Below are 22,025 nucleotides of genomic sequence, written 5' to 3'. Positions count from 1 at the left end.
TCCTGAATAAAAAGTAGCCATTTCCCTGCAATAGTCTTGGCGTAAGTATGAATTCAAAACGATTAGATACAATAGGTTTTATCATCGCTAACACAAGGCCAATCCTTTAGGTGATTACGAACCTACACTGAAGCAAATCCTACCATTGCATTGATATCATGTGTAAAAAATCAAATCAGCATATAAAATTAGAAATAAAATTTAATGAAATATTACTGTGATCCAGAAAACGGTCCCAAAGTATTTGACGAACTGCTGAGCACACTTGGGTCAAACTCTTGTCCCATGAATGGTGATCCTGGTGCATTCCACGCTTTCTTCAGAATATCTATGTTACGTATTTCATCACTTGTTGGCAATCCTTTCATTTTTCTTTCTTGATTCCACTGCATTTCACGAACCTGGAATTGGCAGAAATGTAGATTGTATTAATGACGTAAGGATGGCTTTACTTTTAGGAGCTAAGTAATAGCCAAAAGGGTTGATCGATCATAAGGTTAAGCACTTGGCCAGTCGTTCTGTGTATCAATAGCATTCTATGTCATTTCCATTTATTTTGTCTTTCGAAAGTCACGTTAAATTTGCCGACTCAAGAAGCCAGAAAGCTTGATAACCAGTGTTTCTAAGAGGATCAGGTTGCCCAGATAGGTAGTCGCTCAATGTAAAACATTGGTACTCATCTGTAACCAGTTAGACTGTAAGCATACATAGCTGACAAAGTCTAGACAGATGATGTTGATGAAACTTATCACTTTGAAAATGAGGAGTAATGGAGTGTAAATGGTAAAATGACACAATGTCAAATGGTAACGTGAGATATCAGATTCTCAGGTTTCTAACACTTCCGATCCCAGAAACAGCAAGTGCAGCTAACAGAAGTAGATGCTATTTTGATATGGAGGAGTGTTTTTTACCTGTTTAGTAGCTTTTGTGGCAACTAAGAAATGTTCAACTATAAATATACAGGGTTATTGGTAAAACACTAACAACCTTGCAGGACTGTATTACTAACATCATAAACTACAAGTTTTGTTCTATGACTTTTTATAAAACATAATACATTTGCCAAAAACAAACCTACAGGATTTCATTGTTCTATCTAACACATTTCAACTCTATTTCCCCTACCATTTCTTTACCAACTAAAGGCCCGATCGAGACCAGTCGAGCGATTAGTCGACCTTAGAGTGTGCGGACGAGTCGAGATTATCACACATTACAATAAATTCGTTTGGTGGAGGGTTTACATTTTTAGAATGAATGCAAGATCTTTACCTACCCACGCCTCCCGTGGTATGGCGGATAGCATTGTTACTCGGCTAGGTGTAGGGATGTTTGGGAATCGTATGGCGTATTGGCGACAGGCTTCCGAAACATTGTCATCACACCTAGCAAGTATTCGCACCATTTCCGTGTACTCGATATTTGAATATCGATACGCCATACTGTAAAGATAATTACGCTCGCACTACCGAATTTCGCTACAAGGATACGTATGAGGCGACGCGGGCGCATAAAAACGACTGACGGTAGCTCGTAAATAGGTCAAGTTCAAACGCTCCCCCGCCGCCGCCCGAGCCCCGCTCCCCTCCGCTGTCTTTTGTACTAATGTTTAGATAACTAGCGCTTTCTTTTGCTTCGCATAGACATCGTAAATTTTAGAGCGTGCAATTGAAATACATATTTTATTTTTTGTGTGAAACATTGATGACTCTAAAATCTGAGAATTATTAAAAGTCATAGAACAAAAGTTTTAGTTTATGATATTAGTAATATGGTCCTTAGAGGTTGTTAGTGTTTTACCAATAACCCTGTATAAGCATGATAAATGATTACATTACCTTAGCAACATGGTCTTCTGGTAAATCATCAAGAGGTCTAGAACAGTCTATTTTATCTAGGTCAATGGATTCTTCACTGGTGAGCAGCTTATTCCACCATCTTTCTTGAACTTTTTCTGTAAATGCAAAGTATTTATTAATGAACATTTAAATTGTATGGTTTTTTCAATCTTTTGTGTTAATTCCTTTAAATGTTATAGTAGATTGAATGTGGCCTTAACTTATGATGCTCCCTCTCCACCTGCTATCCGTTATTATGGTTTCTATTCAGCATCTCCTGAAGTATTCCGCCATCAACCTTGGCGAGAATTATACCATACATTATTTAGCAATTATTACCTAAATGCATCAATAGTTTTCCTTCGCTGATACTCCAGAAACTGTCCGAAGTCTTAATCTTATACGGCAATGTGTCCTTGATAATGACGTCTCCCTTCCGACTGGCCACACAAATATCACTGGAATTTATCGTCACTTTCACGTCTTTTGATGACTTTATGTCTGGAGGGAGCTTTACGGTGACATCTGAAATAATTAAAACATATTTCGGTAAGCACTTTATTGTATACAATTTTAATAAGCAAACAATCATCTTTCTAATACCAGTGGATCAATTTTTTTAAGATTTAAAAATACAGACACAGACACAATATAGATTCAGAATAAACAGAATTTTAAACATTAACAATAACTCAGTCGGCATGTTTTGTAAGTATTCTTTCAAGTAGACTAAACAGAAAATTTTATTAATTTTAATGAAAGTTACATTACAAGGGCTCATATTTCACAAAAATGCTTTGTTTTATATAAAATGTTTCTAATATAAAAGGTCAGTTCCTCGTTACCTAGTTCCATAATATTCTGTGCCCACAAGTATTTTTCCCGCTCAGCCCCATTGTAAGTATCACTGTTCTTTTGTATTGGTATTTCAGGAGGTTTGTAGTCTTCTGGGAATGCTTTGGAAGTGCTGGTCACAGCACCAGATGACTCCGATTTAGGCGGGACTTGTTCTTGAGAAGGCTTTTTAGTGTCTTCTAATTTTGGTGCAGATTCTTGCTTTTTAGTTTCTTCTATTTTAGGGACAGATTCAGAAGTTGTAGGTTCTGTACCCGTAGTGGCTTCCTCGTCTTCCGTTCCATCATTTTCAGCTACAACCTCCACCTCTTGAGCTACAGTGGAACACATGATCTCATTGTTAAGGTCTAAAGCTTTCTGGCCGTTTGCCGGTTTCCATGTCTTTGGGTCACATGTTCTGAGGACTTTTATTACGAGTTCCTCAGCCACTCCTGGCGGAAAGCCCATGTTTTCATAGGGACCTTTTGGTACATAGTAGAAATCAGTCCTGGAATATATTTGAGACAAATTGTAGCATGTATTCGGTCACTAAAGTTTAAAGTTATAATCATTGACACGGATATTGAGCCCTGACCTTCACCTGAAGCGATTTATTGGTTTATTGCCTTATGTGTACAGTGCGCAAAGCGATCCCCACTCTTCCACCGAGAGCTCAATATCCGTGCCGATAACAATACTTTTATTCAGAGAAATTAGTGATGCATGAATTATGATAATAGAACAGTTTGTTCTTCTAAATCAGAGTAATGCACACTGGGTGTACTGTATGTAATCCTGGTTGTACATAAGGGGACAAAAAAAAAAATACAAATTAAACTCACCTTCGGGCTAAAAAGCCGAAAACTGCTGAGAGAAAGCCTAATATAGATTTTTCGTTTACTAAGATTGATGTTAACACTTCATCATATTTAGTTAAATCAGGAGATTCAGACATTGTTGCGGCATGTATTTAGATTCTAGCGTTGTTATTTGTTTATCATTTAAAACAAAAAATATCAAAATTGAGCCTCTGAATGAATTATTCAAATGTCAGACATGACAGTCACACAGCTGATGACAGCAAACGTTCCGTTTTACCAGAACAATCTGTTTACGTAATATGTATTGGTTTTTTATTTTTTATTGATTCACTTTAAAACGTTACTGTTATAACGAATTTATTGTTTTCATTACGATTATCAAAATATTTAATTAAACAATTCACTTATCTTTAATAAAATCTACCAAGAATAGAATATTTTTTAACGTTGGCATCCCAAAACCAGTTTTTTTAATTTGCATTCCCGCCACTTGGCGGTGTTAGTTCGCTTTCGAAAGTTTCACATCCGCAAGAGAGCGGCAAGGCAAGGCGAAGTGAAGTAGGCAAAGAAGTCTCGCGCGCGAACTCGGTACGCTGCAGGCGATGACCGCATTCATATGAGTTTTTATTATATTGTGTGTGTGCTGTCGTGTTCTCCGATCCGTTAAGTGTTTACGAAAATGCTGTATAGGTGAACTTTTAGGATATAAAGTGTTGTGATAGTGATATTATCCCTTTAACCCTCTTCTATCTATAACTGTCTCTTGAAGGTTGTAAAAATGCCTTGCTCAGCGGTAACTCTGTCCATAGCGACCATTACAGCAATCGTGGCTGCTGCACTAATGGCTATAGCATTTTCGACGGATAACTGGCTTTATATTGAAGTGAAGCGCACGAGCATACAGGTAAGGAATAAATTAACAAAAACTCCTCTGACCATATGTTAAATATTTAATGGATTTGTTTACCTTGTATTTTTTGCTGTCAGTTGAGATATTCAATCAAATTCTGTTACTTAGCATTTTAGTTAGTTATCTTTATGATGGTAGTTAGTGGGTAGAATTGAGGTCAAGTAGTAAATTTCAAACTAACAAAACAATTTTTTTATCAGTGACCATAGAATCGACACAAAGTCTTCAAACTAAGTGTTTTTTTGAAGTTACAAGGTCAACATGGAACTGTTAAGAAACTTGGAGAACAGCTGCAACTAGCACCTTCAACCAAACAAACAATTGATTAACATCTTTAGATTTTTTCATTGTCGATTGTTTGCATCGAGCTCTAGCGAATACAATCTTGATCATCAATAAATCTTGACTTACGACATTTCCCTTGTTTCATTCTTAGGCACCAGTCGTAACGTATTGGACTCAATAAAAATCATCGTAGCACGTATTCTTTCGAGTCCTTGCCGAGACACCGTTAGAGCAGACACGTTACGCATAAATATGCACGTATTAATGGCACGAACAAATGTGTGGGTAACTGTACTATTCCGTGAGCGACTCCTGCGCACCCAGACGTGGAGATAAAGAAACGACCGATAACGATGTCGATATACTGAGCTAAACACCGTTTTTGGACTTGAACCAATAATGCGCCTTGCAGTCAACAAGTCACACATTCCTAACAACCTAAAAAAAATATGGAATAACAAAAACTTTTTCAGAAAGCGAGTAATTTGCAAAAGAACTAGAACATCTCACGGTTAATTTGCTTGTGATATGCGTCGAACTTTTTGTAACGCCAGACCACTTGCCGACATGCAGTTTCTGGTTTCTTTCCTCGAGTCGGGGTCGCATTTTTTTTGCGATCCGATACAACTTGTTGCGACTCCTACCTGCGCGTGAGGATGGCTTAATTTTTTGCTCGCTCTATAATAGGGGTGGGTTTAAAAGCTGCACGTACAGGTTCCTACGTGTCCAAGCCTTCGACATCTTTTCAAACAAAAACTTAACACAACGATGCTTGAAGTTTTTTTGGGCCATTGCAACTCACGTGGCGATTACTTAGCAGTTTTGGTTAAAATACCATCCTGAATTCTATGCACTAACAAGGTAGTTTCATTCTTAGCAACCCATTTTGCCGTCATATATTGTCACACAACATGTTAGCCACAACGCCTTATAATTTTTTATCTACAGCATTTTTACCTTCTAAAATATTTCTGTTCCTACATATATACAAAGATCCAACCAATTCAAATGAGATAACCAACTCATAGTTATGTTGTAATAGTCAGGAGCACGAAGAGGAACCAAGAGGTGGACAATTAAAATGAAATCAGTCAATCTTTTAATGCAGCAATGGGAAAAAGTTAGCCTTTCTTTAAAGAAGAAAATTACTTAGCATAATGCCTAATTGTAGTTTGAAAGGCGTCTCGAGACGTGCAGTGAATGACTTACTATCTACATATCCAAGTCTATTAGATCTTGTAAAGACAAACAGTGGAAAGCTTGGGAGAAATCGATCGTGAAAGTGACGAAATCTGTGTGAACATCTCTGAACCTATGTGTATAGTTAGCTCGTAACGATAACCGTAACTCTATAGTTATGTCATTATAAGATTTTATTATCATTCCCAAGTTATCCATGCTAAAACCAATTTTGCATACGTATTTGCGAATAGAAAATAGAGTTACGTATTGTTGTGATTTTGTTCGGTATGCCAGAAGAATTGAAAGGCAGTTTACCATTTCATCGTTTTTGCGTGCCCAGCAATCACTGCTTAAATTAAAACAAATCTTTCGTATATCGTATCTTATACCTAATTTACGTTACTGCGGACTTTCTTCAATCCCATCAAGTATAAACCTTAATTAGACATGTTAAACCCCATTTCTATGCAATTAGGCAAATCTATAGAAGTTATTTTAATGGTCTCAATAAACGTATAAATGAACATAATGCGAGACTTTCATCTCGCTGATGAGTCTGTTTTCTACGTTTGGTCAGTCTTCAAGTTATGCAAAGGCCCAAAGAAAGTGGTTTATGCAAATAAGTTCATATTCTGTGTATACGAGATGGTTTTATGTAATGACATACGTTGGTTTGAAGGAATTACGAAGACTTTCTAGTTTAATTTGTGGGTCTGATCTGCATTCTTTGGATCTAAAGACCTAGATATTTTATCTTTATCTACAAAGTAACATTATGGTTGAAGTATAATTCATTCTACCTACGATGCAAGAGTCTGACATGAAAAGGGTGACTCAAATACTGGAATTAAGCAGCTTTTAAATTTGTAATTTTTCTTTATTTATTTAAAATGAATACGTAGTAAAATAATCTGGACCTATTCAAGTACAGAAGAATCACTGTCCCTTAACTTCAACCTTACTCAGCATCATCTAAATTCATTGACTCCGAAAAGTTAATTCAAAGAACAAACAAGGGATCTGGAGAAATATTTCTATTTACGGAAGAAACATCTGGGGAGACTGATGAACAGTTTGTTTATTGCGTTACCTGCCGTGGGACCGGACGCCATGTTTGCTTATCTTGTCAAATAAACAGTAGATAGCTATTAACAAAAAAAGATTTTGAAAACAGTCTTGCCAGGTAGAAATAAAAAAAAGTTGACTTACCAAAAAGGTACATTGGCTTTTGGTAGAAATTATGAAGATTTCATGCACACTATGATATATTTCGAAGCTTATACTATAAATGTTATTGTTCAATGTGGTGTTAATCATACTAAACGCCTAAGCCTGCAGGGACAGGTGGTTTGTTTAAAGCTGGCAGCTTGGCGTCTGTAAAACAGACACGTCTGGTTTCTTAGTTTCCTGCTTTGTGATTGCGGGACTGATCTACTGTTCATATAGACAGGAACCTATCTAGCCACAATTGAATACAAAACAATTAAAATACATATATTTTTGAAACTTATAAAATTTCTTTTGTATCCCAAACTTGATCTACATTATAGCCGAACATTCCAAGATACGTGCATAGGACACGTCATCGACAATAGGTGATTATCACGCCAACCCGCTTTCCTGCACGACGGCACCCAATTCTCACGACTTCCGACTACAATTCTTTTATACTATTCCGCTTTCTTGGTTTCATAGAAAAGCCAATTGAAAGTTCAGTTATGTTTGGTTACGTGTATCGTGAGCAAGCTAAAGATTACAAGAACTTTGTCTAAAAAGCCTAATAGAAGCTGATAAAAATGTTCTGCATACAGTTTCTAGCAAAGAGGTTAGATATCTATTAAACACGTAGTAAAGAAGGTACAGGCTGGCAAGTCAAAAAAAATATCAACATAGCCATTAAGTCAACTAAAGAAGAAAACTTTTTTTTCTACACGAGATTTTATGGCATTCCCATCTTTTTTGACAACACATGGACAGCATTCCTCATAGGTACTACATATTAGGTAATTCTAACTTCATGGTAATCAATCAATCAATATCAAATCACGTAAGTGATACCTCGACTGGTGCTTAAACTTAACAAAGGTTTCCTGTTTTTATTTAATAAGCGGCTATATGAATCAATGTACTCCTTGTTTACTCATTTTGAAATTACGTACTAAGATTGCATGCACACGGATATTGCACGGTCAAGCGTGATTGCTGCCTCTAATAGAGGGTTTAATCACCGGTAATAGCATATCTACCTACTTCGGGACTAAGCTAAGTTAAGAAACTATAGACGGTGTTCAATAAAGTGCAGATTATCTAATGTTTACATTACCTACATGTTTCCGTGATCTTTTATAATTTAAATATAAATATTCAATTATCGTGTTTAAAAACTAAGTTTAAGAAGGAAATACGCGAATGAGGATATTATAAAACAACAACTTTATTGGCGTCTACAATGCACCGAAAATGTTCACGCAAGTACATACTTAAAATATGTATTTGTAGCCACGTAATTAACGGGATTGTGACAATTTGGTCATTATGTCACTTCATTACTTGGTATAATTATTACGTACGACATTCAATAAAGGGCCATGTGAAATAAGGCTGTATACGAGAACAACGGTGCCGCTTAAAAAAAAAGACACCACTGACATAAGCGGCCATATTTGCACGGCCTTCTTTTTTCAAAAGTGACATAACCGATAAATTATGATTGGCCGAAAATAAACAAATATGCTATAAATCTTGGAAAGTGTGGATAATCCATCTGGTTCTCAGATCGTTATATTTTGCCTTTCACAATTCTTTCCATGGCTTATAGTTTTCCGGCCTTTCACTGAACTTGACGTTTAATGGCTCATGTAGAATGGTCAATGCTACTATGTTTCTACATATTCACATTTGGCTTCATTTAAATAACCTCCTCCTTTTTGGGAAGTCGGTTAAAAACGCTGCATCCATCATAAGTTTTCCGTTACTTCAATAAGTAAATATCACATTTTCTCTCTGAGAGAGTGGAGACTGGAGAGACTAAATTATGGGAAGGCTACCCGCTTCCATTGAACCTAAAGTGAAAAAAAATACTGCACTTCAAAGTATAAACAATGGACGAATTCACCTCTCACTACACTCCCGATCTCAAAACATTAAACTCAAACAAAAATCCTTTAATGAAATGTAATATGACGTATTCTGTTGCCAAACCGTAACGTTTCACACAGCACACTCTCATTATTGTTACGCATTGTGTCATTACAGTTTGTTCATTGATTTTGCAACTATGCACATTATAAAGACATTTTTTCCTTTAATTAGTGTCATAAGTATGCCATAGAGTACTGATTTGAGGTTGGCTATGGCACGAATGGTTTATGTAAGGCCGTTTTTGCGGCGCCTACAAGTATTTAACCTCTTTGAGGTATGATCACGAGTTTAAGGTATTTAATGAATGGCCCTTATTTTCCTAATAGATGTTGCTGTACCTTTGTTCCTTTTGGGGCTAATTCAATTAATTATGCCTTATTAGCTTTAAAACTCAGATAGTTTGCTGAAATATTAGAATGTATTTTGATTTAAGCAAGAACACAGTCCGTATGATTGTTTAACCACAACTTACCGATTTTTCTTAGAAGTGCATTTGCACATAAAAGTTACAAAGTCTAATTTTGTGCTCCATTTTGAAATCAGTTAACTTCATTATTGAACTGCAGCGACCTCGCGTTTTTGACCAATTACCATGCGATTTAGTAATTTTCGTTCAAGTTCTTTAGTTGGCCATACTATTGGTCTACTTTAAACCGACATTTTAACCTGTTACGAGGTAAAAGATGATGAGAAACTATGCGTTTTGGTAGTTGGGAAAATCTTTTCTTTTTTTTGTAGCGTATTTAACTATGGTCACTTGATTATCAGCTATCAAGGTAAAGGATTAGCCCGTGAGAAGTTATTCTAGTCTATGCCAGGTTGCGTGCCCAGTGCGTCCACCTCTGTACAGTGAAACTTGACGTTTGACGCAGATTGATGCGCACACGCAACTAACAAGATCCATTTCAATTGAGACGTTAGCTCATGTTTATTCATGAAGTTCGTGGTGATTTCGCTTAAAATTCTTTACTTTAGATTAATTTAAATTGCATATATTTTGGGCGTAAATATCACATAACAGTCTCTGACGTCAAATCTTAGGATCTTACCTAATTTTTTATCTAAATTATTTACAATAAAACTACAGCGTTTTCCATAATAGTTACATTAAAAATCATTATGATGCAAGTTTGATTCACATTAAATTGGTTGTTAGCGTTTAAAAGTATAATATAAACAAAAATGTTATGTCACAATTCGATCTTGTAAATAAAATTCATTGGCCTTACAAGAAGAGACAGTAGACAGGGATTATGCAATTTGACAATGATCAGCCATATAGATCCTTATAAATAAACATGGAGTGATCTTATAATCTATAAATACTTCTATGTACACTAATATAATAAAGAGGAAACATTTTTATGTTTGTTTGTTGTACCCTAAAGGTGCCGAAACTTCTGAACCGAATTCTTTCACAGTTGCAAAGCTACTCTCTTCCTGAACATAGGGCTACATTTTATCCCGATACGAGCAGTATTTCCTAAAACTACTAACTAAAACGCGAGAAAATGGCTAGTACATAATATAACCTATGAAAATATATCGTTATTCTTTTGTTTTTCCTGCAGTTATTATCGTGTTTATAAATAACACCCTTTGTGTACTACTTTATAATAAGAGGCTACTAGTGGCAGATGGTATTGATATACGATATGTAACAGGTGCTTCACTATAGGTACCTAGTATTACCTAGTCATTTGAAACGAGATGCCTTTGTAATTAGATAATAATGTAAGTCTTAGTTGCAGGTATAATTCTAGTCTATTATTTGCCTAACAAGATCTAAATGTGTGTAGGTACACTGTTATTTAAGTTTGCTAATATGAAGTAAATAAATTAAATAAGGCTGTTGATGAATCTGTTGTTGGCCATAGTACCTACCTTTCTCTATTGCGTTCATCATTTTGACCATTGTGAAGTCACCAATGGCCACGAAAGAATTTGTTCTATATACTACTGGCCGACTTGGGACGAGCAAAACTACAAGACATTAATGGACTGTACATGTATTTACGCGTGTTGTTAAGGCTTTTCACTGGGTATATTTTTCCTTACAATCAATAAAAAAACAACATAAAAATAAGCGGCACACTTAAAACCCTGAAAAAAAAACAATAGTTCTTTAAATATCACCAAATAACACGTACTTAAATACACCAAATCTGTAGGTCAGACGCGTTTTCGACGCAGACATCGAACGTGCGACCCTGAGTTCAGAAAGCCGACACTTGGACATTGCGCTTAATGAATAATAATGACGACACCGTAATATGAAGACTGTCTGGTTCTCTGTGTCTGGTCAATTGTTTTTATTATATTATATAGTTGAGTTTTGGAAAAGTAAGCGAAAAATAAACAATGGTTAGCTATATTTTCAAGTCTAGTGGAGACGAAGTCGAAAAGTGCATTGTAATTTGTTCGGATTTCAGCTGTCGTTTTTAGCGTAAAAACAATTCTATGAAATCTATGCAATTGTTTAAGAAAATTCATGCACATAATATATTTTATTTATTTTCTTTGGATTGCCACCACAGGCTGCACGAATACATCACATTACATCGTCACTAAAAAACTAACCTATTTTATTAAATCATAATAAACTTCATGTTTCCTTCTTTTTTAATATTAATTTAAATTAAAGAAACAATTGCAATCCTTAATACCAACTACATAATTCCTAATTCAAAAATATTGAAACTAGGAACTCACAATTCCAAACAGTTTTATTTTTAAAGTTCGTATACCTATTTCTGTAGTCTACGTTACACTGGCTGGTAAAAAATCAGACAATTATAATATCAAGTGGTTTGTATGTGCTATTGTATAGTAAAGTTGTACCTTCAAGGCTGGCGGGTTTATTGGTGAAGCATCTGCCCAGTTGAAGATTATTATGAATGCTTTGTATTTCCGTGGGAAAAACGGATTGTTATTTCAATCTGAGTGCCAAAAGAAATAACGTCACTAGAAGTGTAGTTTTTGAATTTTAACTATTCCGATCATACGTATAAAGTGGACGGATATTTTCGTGAAATTCATCCTTTGGACGTCATATTAAATTTAAAGGACTCGGTCTATACATATTGAGACAATACTTTAGCTATTAAAATTGAATTGACTTCTCTTATCAAATCTCACAGGACTTTTAAACAGTCTTTAAAGACCAACAACTATCCTCATCATTCTATAAACATCAAAACGTTCTCACCATGTCCATTGTAAGGCTATACACATCGCCATATACATGTGTGTGTTTGCTCGTCTGTGTGTGTGTATGTATGTGTGGGGTGTTCGACATTGCAAGGTGAACGGGGCGGGTACATGACCCGAGTCCTGCGCAAAAACCTTCGCACACAGCTGAGTCGCCCGGTGCACCGGTGTACGAGAATAATGTGGAATAGTGACGTGTCTGGATGTCTCTTACGATAGGTTGCTAATTTTGTTAACCGACTTCCATAAAAAGAGGTTTGTTTTTTAATGAGATATCTATATTTTTTATGACAGGTATCAAAAGAGCAGAGCAAAAAATAATGTCGTGAAGAAAATATAAAGCAGGTTGTGGCGACGCCATTAAAAACTGCTTAGACATTCATATAAATTTCAACGCGTCTCCATCCGGTTTTCAATATTCATTAGAAGAGTAAATGTTCGAAAGAGGAAGCCCACATCCACAGCGCTGGGTAGAATCTCTAGTCGTACTGTTGACCGGTTTTTTATGTGAAATCATCGTACGCGGGACCATTCGTACCACATTCCGAACGTGCTCGATCATACATTGACGTATCTACGACGTGCGCATTCGTTTGCGCGCCTCGCCAAGCGAAACTGTATATATTAGCATTCGAAACTAGCCAACCTTTTGTGATAATAATCGTAGGTCTGTACTTAATATTAATTGAAAAATTATGATCGACTTCGAAAGTTGTGTCAAATTCGCAGCCGGTTGTGACAATTCGCAGTCAATTGTGACCAATTCGTAGTCGGTTGTGCTGTACAAAAGATATCAACGAGCGCTTACTGATACAGAAATATTTTCAATCTTGAGATTTGAGCTTATCTATACGTCTAAACAAATAAATCTACGGTCTGTTTGTAATACTAATATAAGGGTCATATTCAAAAAAATTGTATATTAAAACGTCCAACAGATTTATTCTTTTTTAAAAAATAGCTACTGGCTAATTACTCTTAAAAACAGAATAAACATTTATTTCAGCATTATGAAAAACAAAAAGAACGCTCCATAATCCTCAATGAATGATTAATTTTAAAAGAAAACTACAACGTAGAACATTTGTTTTCATATAAGCAATGCGTGTCCACATTCTTGGCGCGACATTTAAAAAACATTTTATTATTCAATATTAGTATTTTAACTGACAAATAATTTATTTCTTAGCAGAGCATTGTGGAACCTGAAGGAATTTGCTAAAATTATCATGAAATATAGCACGCAGAATTCAGAAATAATTAATTAAAGCATGTCTTGATTTCACTTCATTTCGGTTATTCCTGTCTGTTACGTTAGTAACTTTAATCTTTTTGTAGTAGTTATATAAATTATTTTACCTAAAACATTAGCAACTGAACTGTCAAAAGAATCGACGAATCAAAATGTTCGGTAATTTTGTTAAGCGCAACAAGCACGGAATATTGTGGTGCAGTGATTATTCGACAGTTACTTATTACTGTGAGACTTTTAAAGTATCGGTAAGTACTTTTACTGTTTTATAACTCAGCTTAGAATAAATGTATATTGAAACTATCACTGTACTATACAAGTTTCGTATAAAGTAAATTAGCGATTAGACACAAGCAATTTATTCATATCGGTTATCATATCGATTACTTTTTCTGTGACGTAACAGATATGAACGGTTAAGGTTTGTTCACAGTGTACGTACCGAGATAAAACGTATTTAATCAAACCTACCACTTTTCTTTTATTTTATAATTTTGTAAAGGTCTTTACGAAAATTCGACATGGACAAATTAAATAAAAATCAATCCACAAATAAAATTTAAAACTTGAAAATGTATTCTATCGTTATACATTTTTACAATTGATATTTGCAGGTAACATCATGTAGATATTATAGTGGGATAAGTTTGAGATAGTTGAGAAAAATAATTTTACCTACTTACCTACGTACTTACTAGGGACGGCTTTAGTTCGGGTATAAGAATTACTGTGGGGTTTGTTGTAAAATATTTACGTATTAAGGTTTTTTTTCTTCACAGGCAATATGCTACTAACACCAACTGAACGACAGCGAAATTATAGAGAACAATTCGAATACTACTACCTACTTATTTTCTTTTAAAATTATGTCGTTGTATACTAACCCTAATAATTCATCACTGTTACTTTTCTGTTATAATAATATAGCTTTCCTCTCTGTTTCATATCCGTTATTTACAATTATTTTGAAAACGACCCATAACCTGTGCTATTAGTAATGTTTTCCGGCCAGTTTCTGTAATAGCTGGACTCATTGAGGAGACTTTCAATACTAGTAGTTTACTTTTATGCGGTTGAAAAATCGCTTGGAACATTTAGATGCCAATAAATTGATGACGGATAACTTGATATATTACTGATACTAACATTCCTGTAACGCGTAGTGCGACAAATCGCTCCATTATCAGACTTAATAATCCGTCAACGTGTCTTATGTTCGTAATAGTTGACCATACATCAACAAACGCGTGCATAAAAAGATAAAAAACCGGCCAAGTGCGAGTCGGACTCGTGCACGAAGGGTTCCGTAAATTACAGTTAAATCAACCTATCTCAAAAACTATAAGAGATACTTTGATCAAACCAAAAATCGTTGAAAGAGTTAATTAGCATGCATCACCTCTATTTTTTTTAGAATTTTATACCCCGTAGTTATATAAATAGAGGGGGGGGGACATACTTTTTACGACTTTGAGAGCTGATATCTCAAAAACCGTTCACTTTAAGAAAAATGTTTTTAGAAAACTTTATATCATTTTAAAGACCTTTCCATTGATACACGGGTATGTACATCGAAAAAAATTTCATCCCTCAGTTACATGTATGGGGGGCCCCACCCCCATTTCTTTTTTTTACTATTTAGTGTCATATTTTTGTAGCGGTTCATACAACACATATTCCCATCAAATTTCATCACTGTAGTACTTATAGTTTCCGAGTAAATCGGCTGTGACAGACGGACAGACGGACAGACGGACAGACGGACAGACGGACATGACGAAACTATAAGGGTTCCGTTTTTGCCATTTTGGCTACGGAACCCTAAAAAGATCATACTTAAAACCGAAACATTATTATTTTCTCAAAACATAATGTTTCTGTGGTGCATTAACTTCGTACGTAGTAATAAACTCTCTAACTACAAGTTATGAGACTTAATGATTGGGTGTTTGTCGAAACTGCTGTGCTAGTGAGCGAAAGTCGGTAGACAATGCTTAGCAATAATTACTGAGCGTCGAGATGAGGCGAAAGTGACCGATATTGACCATATGTGGAAACTTCGACTGTCAACGTTATAACATTCGTTCATATTTTACTTGAAAGCTTTTGTAAGCTATTATGCGGTATTCAACTTCACTTGTTTTTCCAATTGTTTAGTTTCTATAGTTGTTAGGTAAGCTGTACTTTCATATCGTGAAATTTTAAAGCTACGAGTTGATTTATTTAAAATTTCAAAGCATTTTAAAAATTCAATGATATATTTTTTTATATGTTATACTTACTCCTTTAGTACAATAGTGAAATATGGGTTCTTGCAGAAAAGTTTGGCTGCTAAATATTTAGGTGACAGAAACGTAAAATAATCCTCGCTCTAAAGAGTAGTTGATCAAATATGTTGCGCACATGGGCGTAGCGAGGTACGGGCAGGGAGGGGCAGCTGCCCCCCCCTGAGCGGGATGCGGGTCGAGCGAGCGAGAGCCGCGAGAGGCGAGGCATTAGACATGGGCAAAATGTGTCATTGAACAGAAAAGATAGATATGCATCTTTCAATCACTGGGATATGAATCACTCTTTCAGGTACCTTTTGTGATGAAACACACATGACATATTATTTTTGTATTTGTCAAGAAACAAAAAGTTAAGTACGTTTGGGCTAAATTTTACGTAATATTTGGTTTAAGTCCGATAAAAATTTCACGCTCGCTTCGCTCGCGTATTCAGAAACTATATGCCCTTATTTTTGCATTTGTCAACAAACAAAAAGATACGTACGTTTGGGCTAAATTTTACGTAATATTTGGTTTAAGTCCGATAAAAATTTCGCGCTCGCTTCGCTCGCGTATTCAGAGATTATATGCCCTTACTTTTGGCTTTTGTCGTGTGTGTGATTGTTTATTTTCTGTACCTGAAAATATATACCTCTCAAATTAAGGGATTAACAAGTTTGAGATTAACGGCTCAAGATACAAAAAATCGGAGGGCCCTCGCCTTCCCCCGGGGGATAGGTTGACTGCTGCCCCACCCTGAGCCCAAAGCTGGCTACGCCCATGGTTGCGCATATCCTCATATTGTTTTTGTTTGCAAAAACACAAACTATTATTCATACACATACTAAGGCACGATCACCGCCCATAATAATGTATGATTTAATATCTATAAGTATAATCATTCAATAATTCCGAGACGCACTAGGTCGAGTGTCATCTGTAAATCAATTGATTGATATCGATTGTATCATAAATTGATCAATCATATAGATTCAAGTATGTGGTTATTGCTTAACGTGATTGCAGGCGTGTCTTAAAAACAGTTGCCCGGGTAACTGGGTTGAGGAGGTCAGATAGGCAGTCGCTCCTTGTAAAACACTGGTACTCAGCTACATTCGGTTAGGCTAGAAGTTGACAGATAACATCCTTGGCAGTCGTTACGGGAAGTCAGAAGCCAGTAAGTCTGACACCAGTCTAACCAAGGGGTATTGGATTGCCCGGGTAACTGGGTTGAGGAAGTCACATAGGCAATTAGGCATTTTCTCCTTCTAAAAATCTGGTACTCAGCTGCATCCGGTTAGACTGGAAGTCGACCCCAACATAGTTGAGAATAGGCTAGGCAGATGATGATGATATCAAATCAAGTATGTGGTTATTGCTTAACATAGGTGCGTCTTAACATCGCGTGAGGGCTTCAGACAATCGAGTTTATTCGGACTTTAATCGATTGGATTCAAATAAGTTCGAGTATCTTGCGTTGTTGTGATGTAATAGCTGTCTTGGACAGTTGAATGAAAACATCTCGAGGAAGCTTGGACTATAAAGCCTGAATTGCACTCTATTAACGCTCAATCCTTCTCTACATGAGAAGAGGGTTGAGGCCCAGCATGATGACAAATAAGTGTCTTGATTAGTGGTTTTATGATCGAGTTTTGGAATATCAGGTGCTGACTTTTCCATATATCATTATACATATATCAAATGTTTATTTACCTGTTTCAATAATTATAAAGCTTATAGCAATTCCTTCCTTGTTGGTTTAACAAAATGATTCTATTTACGTAAATTGCTCATTTGTTGTTAAATCTATGTGCTAAAGCTATCGAATAGGTTTGCAAATTAAATAGCTCTGCTTATAACAATAACAAGGAAAACCTTTTATTCTTAATTATAACAATTCAGATTTGTGAATAATTGTGGAAAAATGTGAACTAATGAGGTAAATACGTGCTTATTGCACAAATGACTGAGATAGATATGTAAATGCGTTGTAGCTAATTATACAAACACCTACAACAGTAAGTACCCACACACTATAGACTAAACAGTCGCTCGACAATTGACCCGATGCTTGGCAATTTTTTAAAAAGAAAATCTTGATAACAATCAATGTCTTCAACCAGTCTGATACCGACTAAATATCTGATCCTTGTAATGGGTGACTGCCATTCATCTTCATACTGATTTATGAGCCCAAACAAACTATCGGTCGACTAAAAGTTTGCAGTATACGAGTACTGTTAATTGTCGTATTCAGGATTGCGATCAAACCGGCCGAGTATTGTATTCCGGTAATTGGTAAACTTGTGAAATGTGGTCAACTTGAATTATTGCTGTATTATGTAAGGTGAAAGGTGCGTGCAAACATTGCGATTTTCATGTTAAGTAATTATTGACATAATGACATTATTTCCAAACCGCATTATAATTTTTGGGTATTAATTTCCTGTAATGAACTGGCAATATTTAAAAAAGTGCTCTAGTTAAATATTTTAAAGGAATTTAGTTAGCTTGTTTCTAATTAATTCACGTTAACAGAAAAAATAAAATATTGAATACGGAAGGTTTTACTACATTCAATTAACTGCATATTTGTTTACGAAAGCATGTGTTGCATCGCTATTAATCCATCAAATCGATTAACAAAAGAATGCGAGAATGTCCGATACAATTTCACATTTATAGCAAAGAACTTCACAGGATATAAACTCTTTTGCAAAAAAAGCGGGCACCTATGCGAAATCTGAGTTTTAAGGACTTTACGTGTATTTCAAAGGGTTTTAATGATTGTAGTATGTTTCTAGCATCAAAAGGGTTAGCCGAGCATACGTGAGAGTGTATTCTAAATTTGAATTTTGTACAATTGCTAAGAAATTGGTTAAACCTTGTTTTGGACTAATTGCTGGCAGAAAGTTCGTCGGTGTTTTGAAAAGTTTTTGAAGTGATTTTCAGAAAACTGATAATGCAGTTTTAATTAATGATTAATGTACCTTTTTGTTAGATCAAAACATTTTTGAAAAACTATGCGTATTTGATAAAATTTTCACCTGCTCTAAATGGGCTATACTAATGATTGACGGCAATGTTAAGAGTTTCGGTATTTTGGTGTGAAGCATTCTACTGTTAAGATATTGTACCCACGTGTTTTAAAATATCGCTTTTACTTAATTAAACACTATTTAGAGGAGTAGCAGTACATTGGGCTGCGACAAAACCAATTTAAAGTTAACAGTGCCGATCACAACTCGTCTCCTTTCGGACTTTGACATTAAAAAAATACCAAATTTTTTGATAAATATTAAAATTAACCACGTGAAAAATGATGAGGAGGGTTTAAGCTATCTAAAAAGTCAAATTATTGCCGCGTTGAAGCTCTCGATAACTCCATAGGCATCGGGTTACTAAACGATGATTTAGCTGAAATGGAGTCAAGAATTCAAAATTATTGGCCAAACGTATGTTTCTTAAGAAATGAGCAGATAGCCAATTATTGTTATGATTTAAGCAGGAAAGTGCTGTAGATGCTAGAAAATCTCGGTGCAGGCAAGTCTATTTAATAAAATGTCAGTGGCATGAAAACACGCTATTTGAATGCTCAGACTCATAGATCTTCGGAGGTCTACGGAGTTTCCCAAGAGACGAGGTTGTTTGTAAATCAGTGATTACGAGACCTTAAGACCTCGTGCTCACAGTCTATGCGCTATTTTCTGTATTTTGTAGAATTTCAAGACTTTTAAAAATGTCAAAGTCTGATAGGAGACGAGTTGTGATCGGCACTGTTAACTTTAAATTGGTTTTGTCGCAGCCCAATGTACTGCTACTCCTCTAAATAGTGTTTAATTAAGTAAAAGCGATATTTTAAAACACGTGGGTACAATATCTTAACAGTAGAATGCTTCACACCAAAATACCGAAACTCTTAACATTGCCGTCAATCATTAGTATAGCCCATTTAGAGCAGGTGAAAATTTTATCAAATACGCATAATTTGTCAAAAATGTTTTGATCCAACAAAAAGGTACATTAATCATTAATTAAAACTGCATTATCAGTTTTCTGAAAATCACTTCAAAAACATTTCAAAACACCGACGAACTTTCTGCCAGCAATTAGTCCAAAACAAGGTTTAACCAATTTCTTAGCAATTGTACAAAATTCAGATTTAGAATACACTCTCACGCATGCTTGGCTAACCCTATTGATGCTAGAAACATACTACAATCATTAAAACCCTTTGAAATACACGTAAAGTCCTTAAAACTAAGATTTCGCATAGGTGCCCGCTTTTTTTGCAAAAGAGTGTATTTCAAGTTTCTCCGTCACACCTTCCACAGCTGCAATAAATATAACTTTCTTTGCACTTTCCCATCGATAATCGTAATCGGATAGCTTAGTCGATTCTATAAAAACGACGATCGATGAACTCGAGTCGAGTTGAAGAAACGTCTCGCTCCGTTGACTGATCGCTCCGATGATCTTGATGCTAGTGTTTTGTAGCAAAAAGCTAATGATCTCTCATTACTTCGAGTAGGGAATAAACTAATAATAATACTTTAATAATTGGATAAGTTTTTTACTTAATCTCAGGTTTTTCAGTGTAAGGTTGAAGCTTGAGTCTTGGGAACAAAATTGAGGTGGTACAAACGTTGATTGATTACTGGTTTTAAATTGAGAATAGTTCTTCGAATCGGTGCTACTTCAGGCTAGAATCACCTCTACTTCCTTGAAGTTCTGGCTGCAATTTTTTTAAGTTGTACCTCGCTAGTAATTTTCAATAGTAAATAGGAGTAGAGTCGTGTCTGTTAGTGTGAAGAAATCAGTAGGTAGCATAGTAAAGAAGTTCTGTAACCATAGCAGGTGCCATGTAACATTACATGGTCTGTACATAAATCAAGTATAAAAGAGACATACATATAGTAATTGAATCCTACGTACATAAGCGATTAACTTCAACACGAGCATTAACAAACAATCTCACGCGTGCGCAGTTCTCATAGTATTCATGTCAGCGTATTATGATTGCGTCGTTTTCTCAAGATGTGACGTCACTGCCCCTGCCTCCCCCAGCTTCCCCTCCCGTCCCCGCAGCCACCGGGAAGTCATTACAACCAGTTTGATGGAATGTGCTATCTCTGATGGTCTCCGTATTCACCCATTGTCGGGGTTTTTGTTGACCTTATTGTTTCTTGATCTTACAAAGAAAGTGGGTACTTTATATACGTGTAGACTTTGGTTATTGTCGTCTTTGTAGCGGGAAATGATGTTTGTTTGATTGATAGATAAGTGTTGACGTCAATATCTCGAGAACTTAGCTGAATACCGTGAAGAGATGGACCGCTTTTGTTGAGATCTCTGAAACAATGAAGATGTATGTTGCTTTATCTTAGAAGCAGACATTCCGCTGCACCTTAAAATAGCATTTTTATCCTCACCTTTGACTCAACTAACTGCGTGCATTTCTTATAAATGCCGAATGACTCATTACTAGTTCTTAAAAACTTTAGCAACAACGCAAGCAGGTTTGTGCGCAAAACCGGATAGCTTTATCAGTGTCATAGAAACTTCCAATCACAAGACTGACGAACAAGAACAGTACTCGAACAGTTTTAAAATACATAGTATCAAAATTATTGAGAACAAGAATGATCTATCGTCTGGTACAAAATGGAGATACACCTGTAAATCTGATTTCCTTATGATATCAGATATGAAGTCAACGGAGACTTACCCATATTATTTTTACCCGAATCAAAGGTACCATTAGTACAAAGGTAGATATTGTAAAATGAGTCATGAAGCAGATGCCGTACCATTCAAGAAGACAGACAAGAACGTGGTGTAATACAAAGTAATAGACTTGAACTTACAACCTTTATCTGCATATTTTAATGAACATTTCACCTTAATTTTAAAGACTTAAAGACTTTCTTAACAGTACTCGTAATACAACTTTACCTAAAGGCAAATAGCATTTAGTTAGTACACTTGTCAGCTGTAGATGTTTGACCGCGTTAGACACGTCAGGGCACCTTGCTGACCGCCCATATCTACTTTCTAATGAGCTAAATAATCAAACGTATGTTCTTAGGTGTGGCAGACATACGGCTTAACAATAGAACATGGCACATTGATTAGAAGAGATGATATACTAAAAATATGTGGGTCGAATATTCAGAATTATGTGTCAAGACCAGTGTTGAATGTAAACAGGAAAATATCGAACTTATTAATGGCAAATTCGTAGTAACTTGACTGGTTTATAAAATTGTAGCACCTGTTAAC

The 22,025-nt window shown here is 35.7% G+C and overlaps 2 protein-coding genes across 3 annotated transcripts in view; one reads left to right on the top strand and one right to left on the bottom strand.

Annotated features, from left to right (window-relative positions):
- Window positions 1-183: 183 nt before the first annotated feature.
- On the bottom strand, window positions 184-3,758 carry LOC135118417 (nudC domain-containing protein 3-like). Its single transcript, XM_064040378.1, has 5 exons — window positions 3,518-3,758; window positions 2,687-3,183; window positions 2,181-2,366; window positions 1,842-1,957; window positions 184-401 (listed from the first exon to the last, which is right to left on the bottom strand). Exons 1-5 carry the CDS (start codon window positions 3,628-3,630, stop codon window positions 213-215), a joined length of 1,101 nt encoding a protein of 366 aa, XP_063896448.1. The 5' UTR covers window positions 3,631-3,758; the 3' UTR covers window positions 184-212.
- Window positions 3,759-3,985: 227 nt separating this feature from the next.
- LOC110378060 (uncharacterized) overlaps window positions 3,986-22,025 on the top strand; it is a 47,553-nt gene continuing 29,513 nt past the window's right edge. For both annotated transcript variants that reach the window (XM_064040377.1, XM_064040374.1), the window contains exon 1: window positions 3,986-4,400. In XM_064040377.1, the coding sequence (XP_063896447.1) occupies window positions 4,275-4,400 (126 nt within the window). In that variant the 5' untranslated portion in view covers window positions 3,986-4,274. The remainder of the gene's footprint in view (window positions 4,401-22,025) is intronic.

Source organism: Helicoverpa armigera, chromosome 2 (genome assembly GCF_030705265.1).
Source record: "Helicoverpa armigera isolate CAAS_96S chromosome 2, ASM3070526v1, whole genome shotgun sequence".
In the NCBI taxonomy this organism is placed as follows: Eukaryota; Metazoa; Arthropoda; class Insecta; order Lepidoptera; family Noctuidae; genus Helicoverpa; species Helicoverpa armigera.
Note: the sequence above shows the minus strand (reverse complement) of the source record. Positions and strands in the feature narration are given on the sequence as shown.

Coding starts and splice junctions, on each gene's coding strand:
- LOC135118417 (XM_064040378.1), bottom strand. CDS start 3,630: ATGTCTGAATCTCCTGATTTAACTAAATATGATGAAGTGTTAACATCA. Junction 3,184..3,517: donor TTCGGCTTTTTAGCCCGAAG/GTGAGTTTAATT, acceptor AATATATTCCAG/GACTGATTTCTACTATGTAC. Junction 2,367..2,686: donor ACAGAATATTATGGAACTAG/GTAACGAGGAAC, acceptor TAATTATTTCAG/ATGTCACCGTAAAGCTCCCT.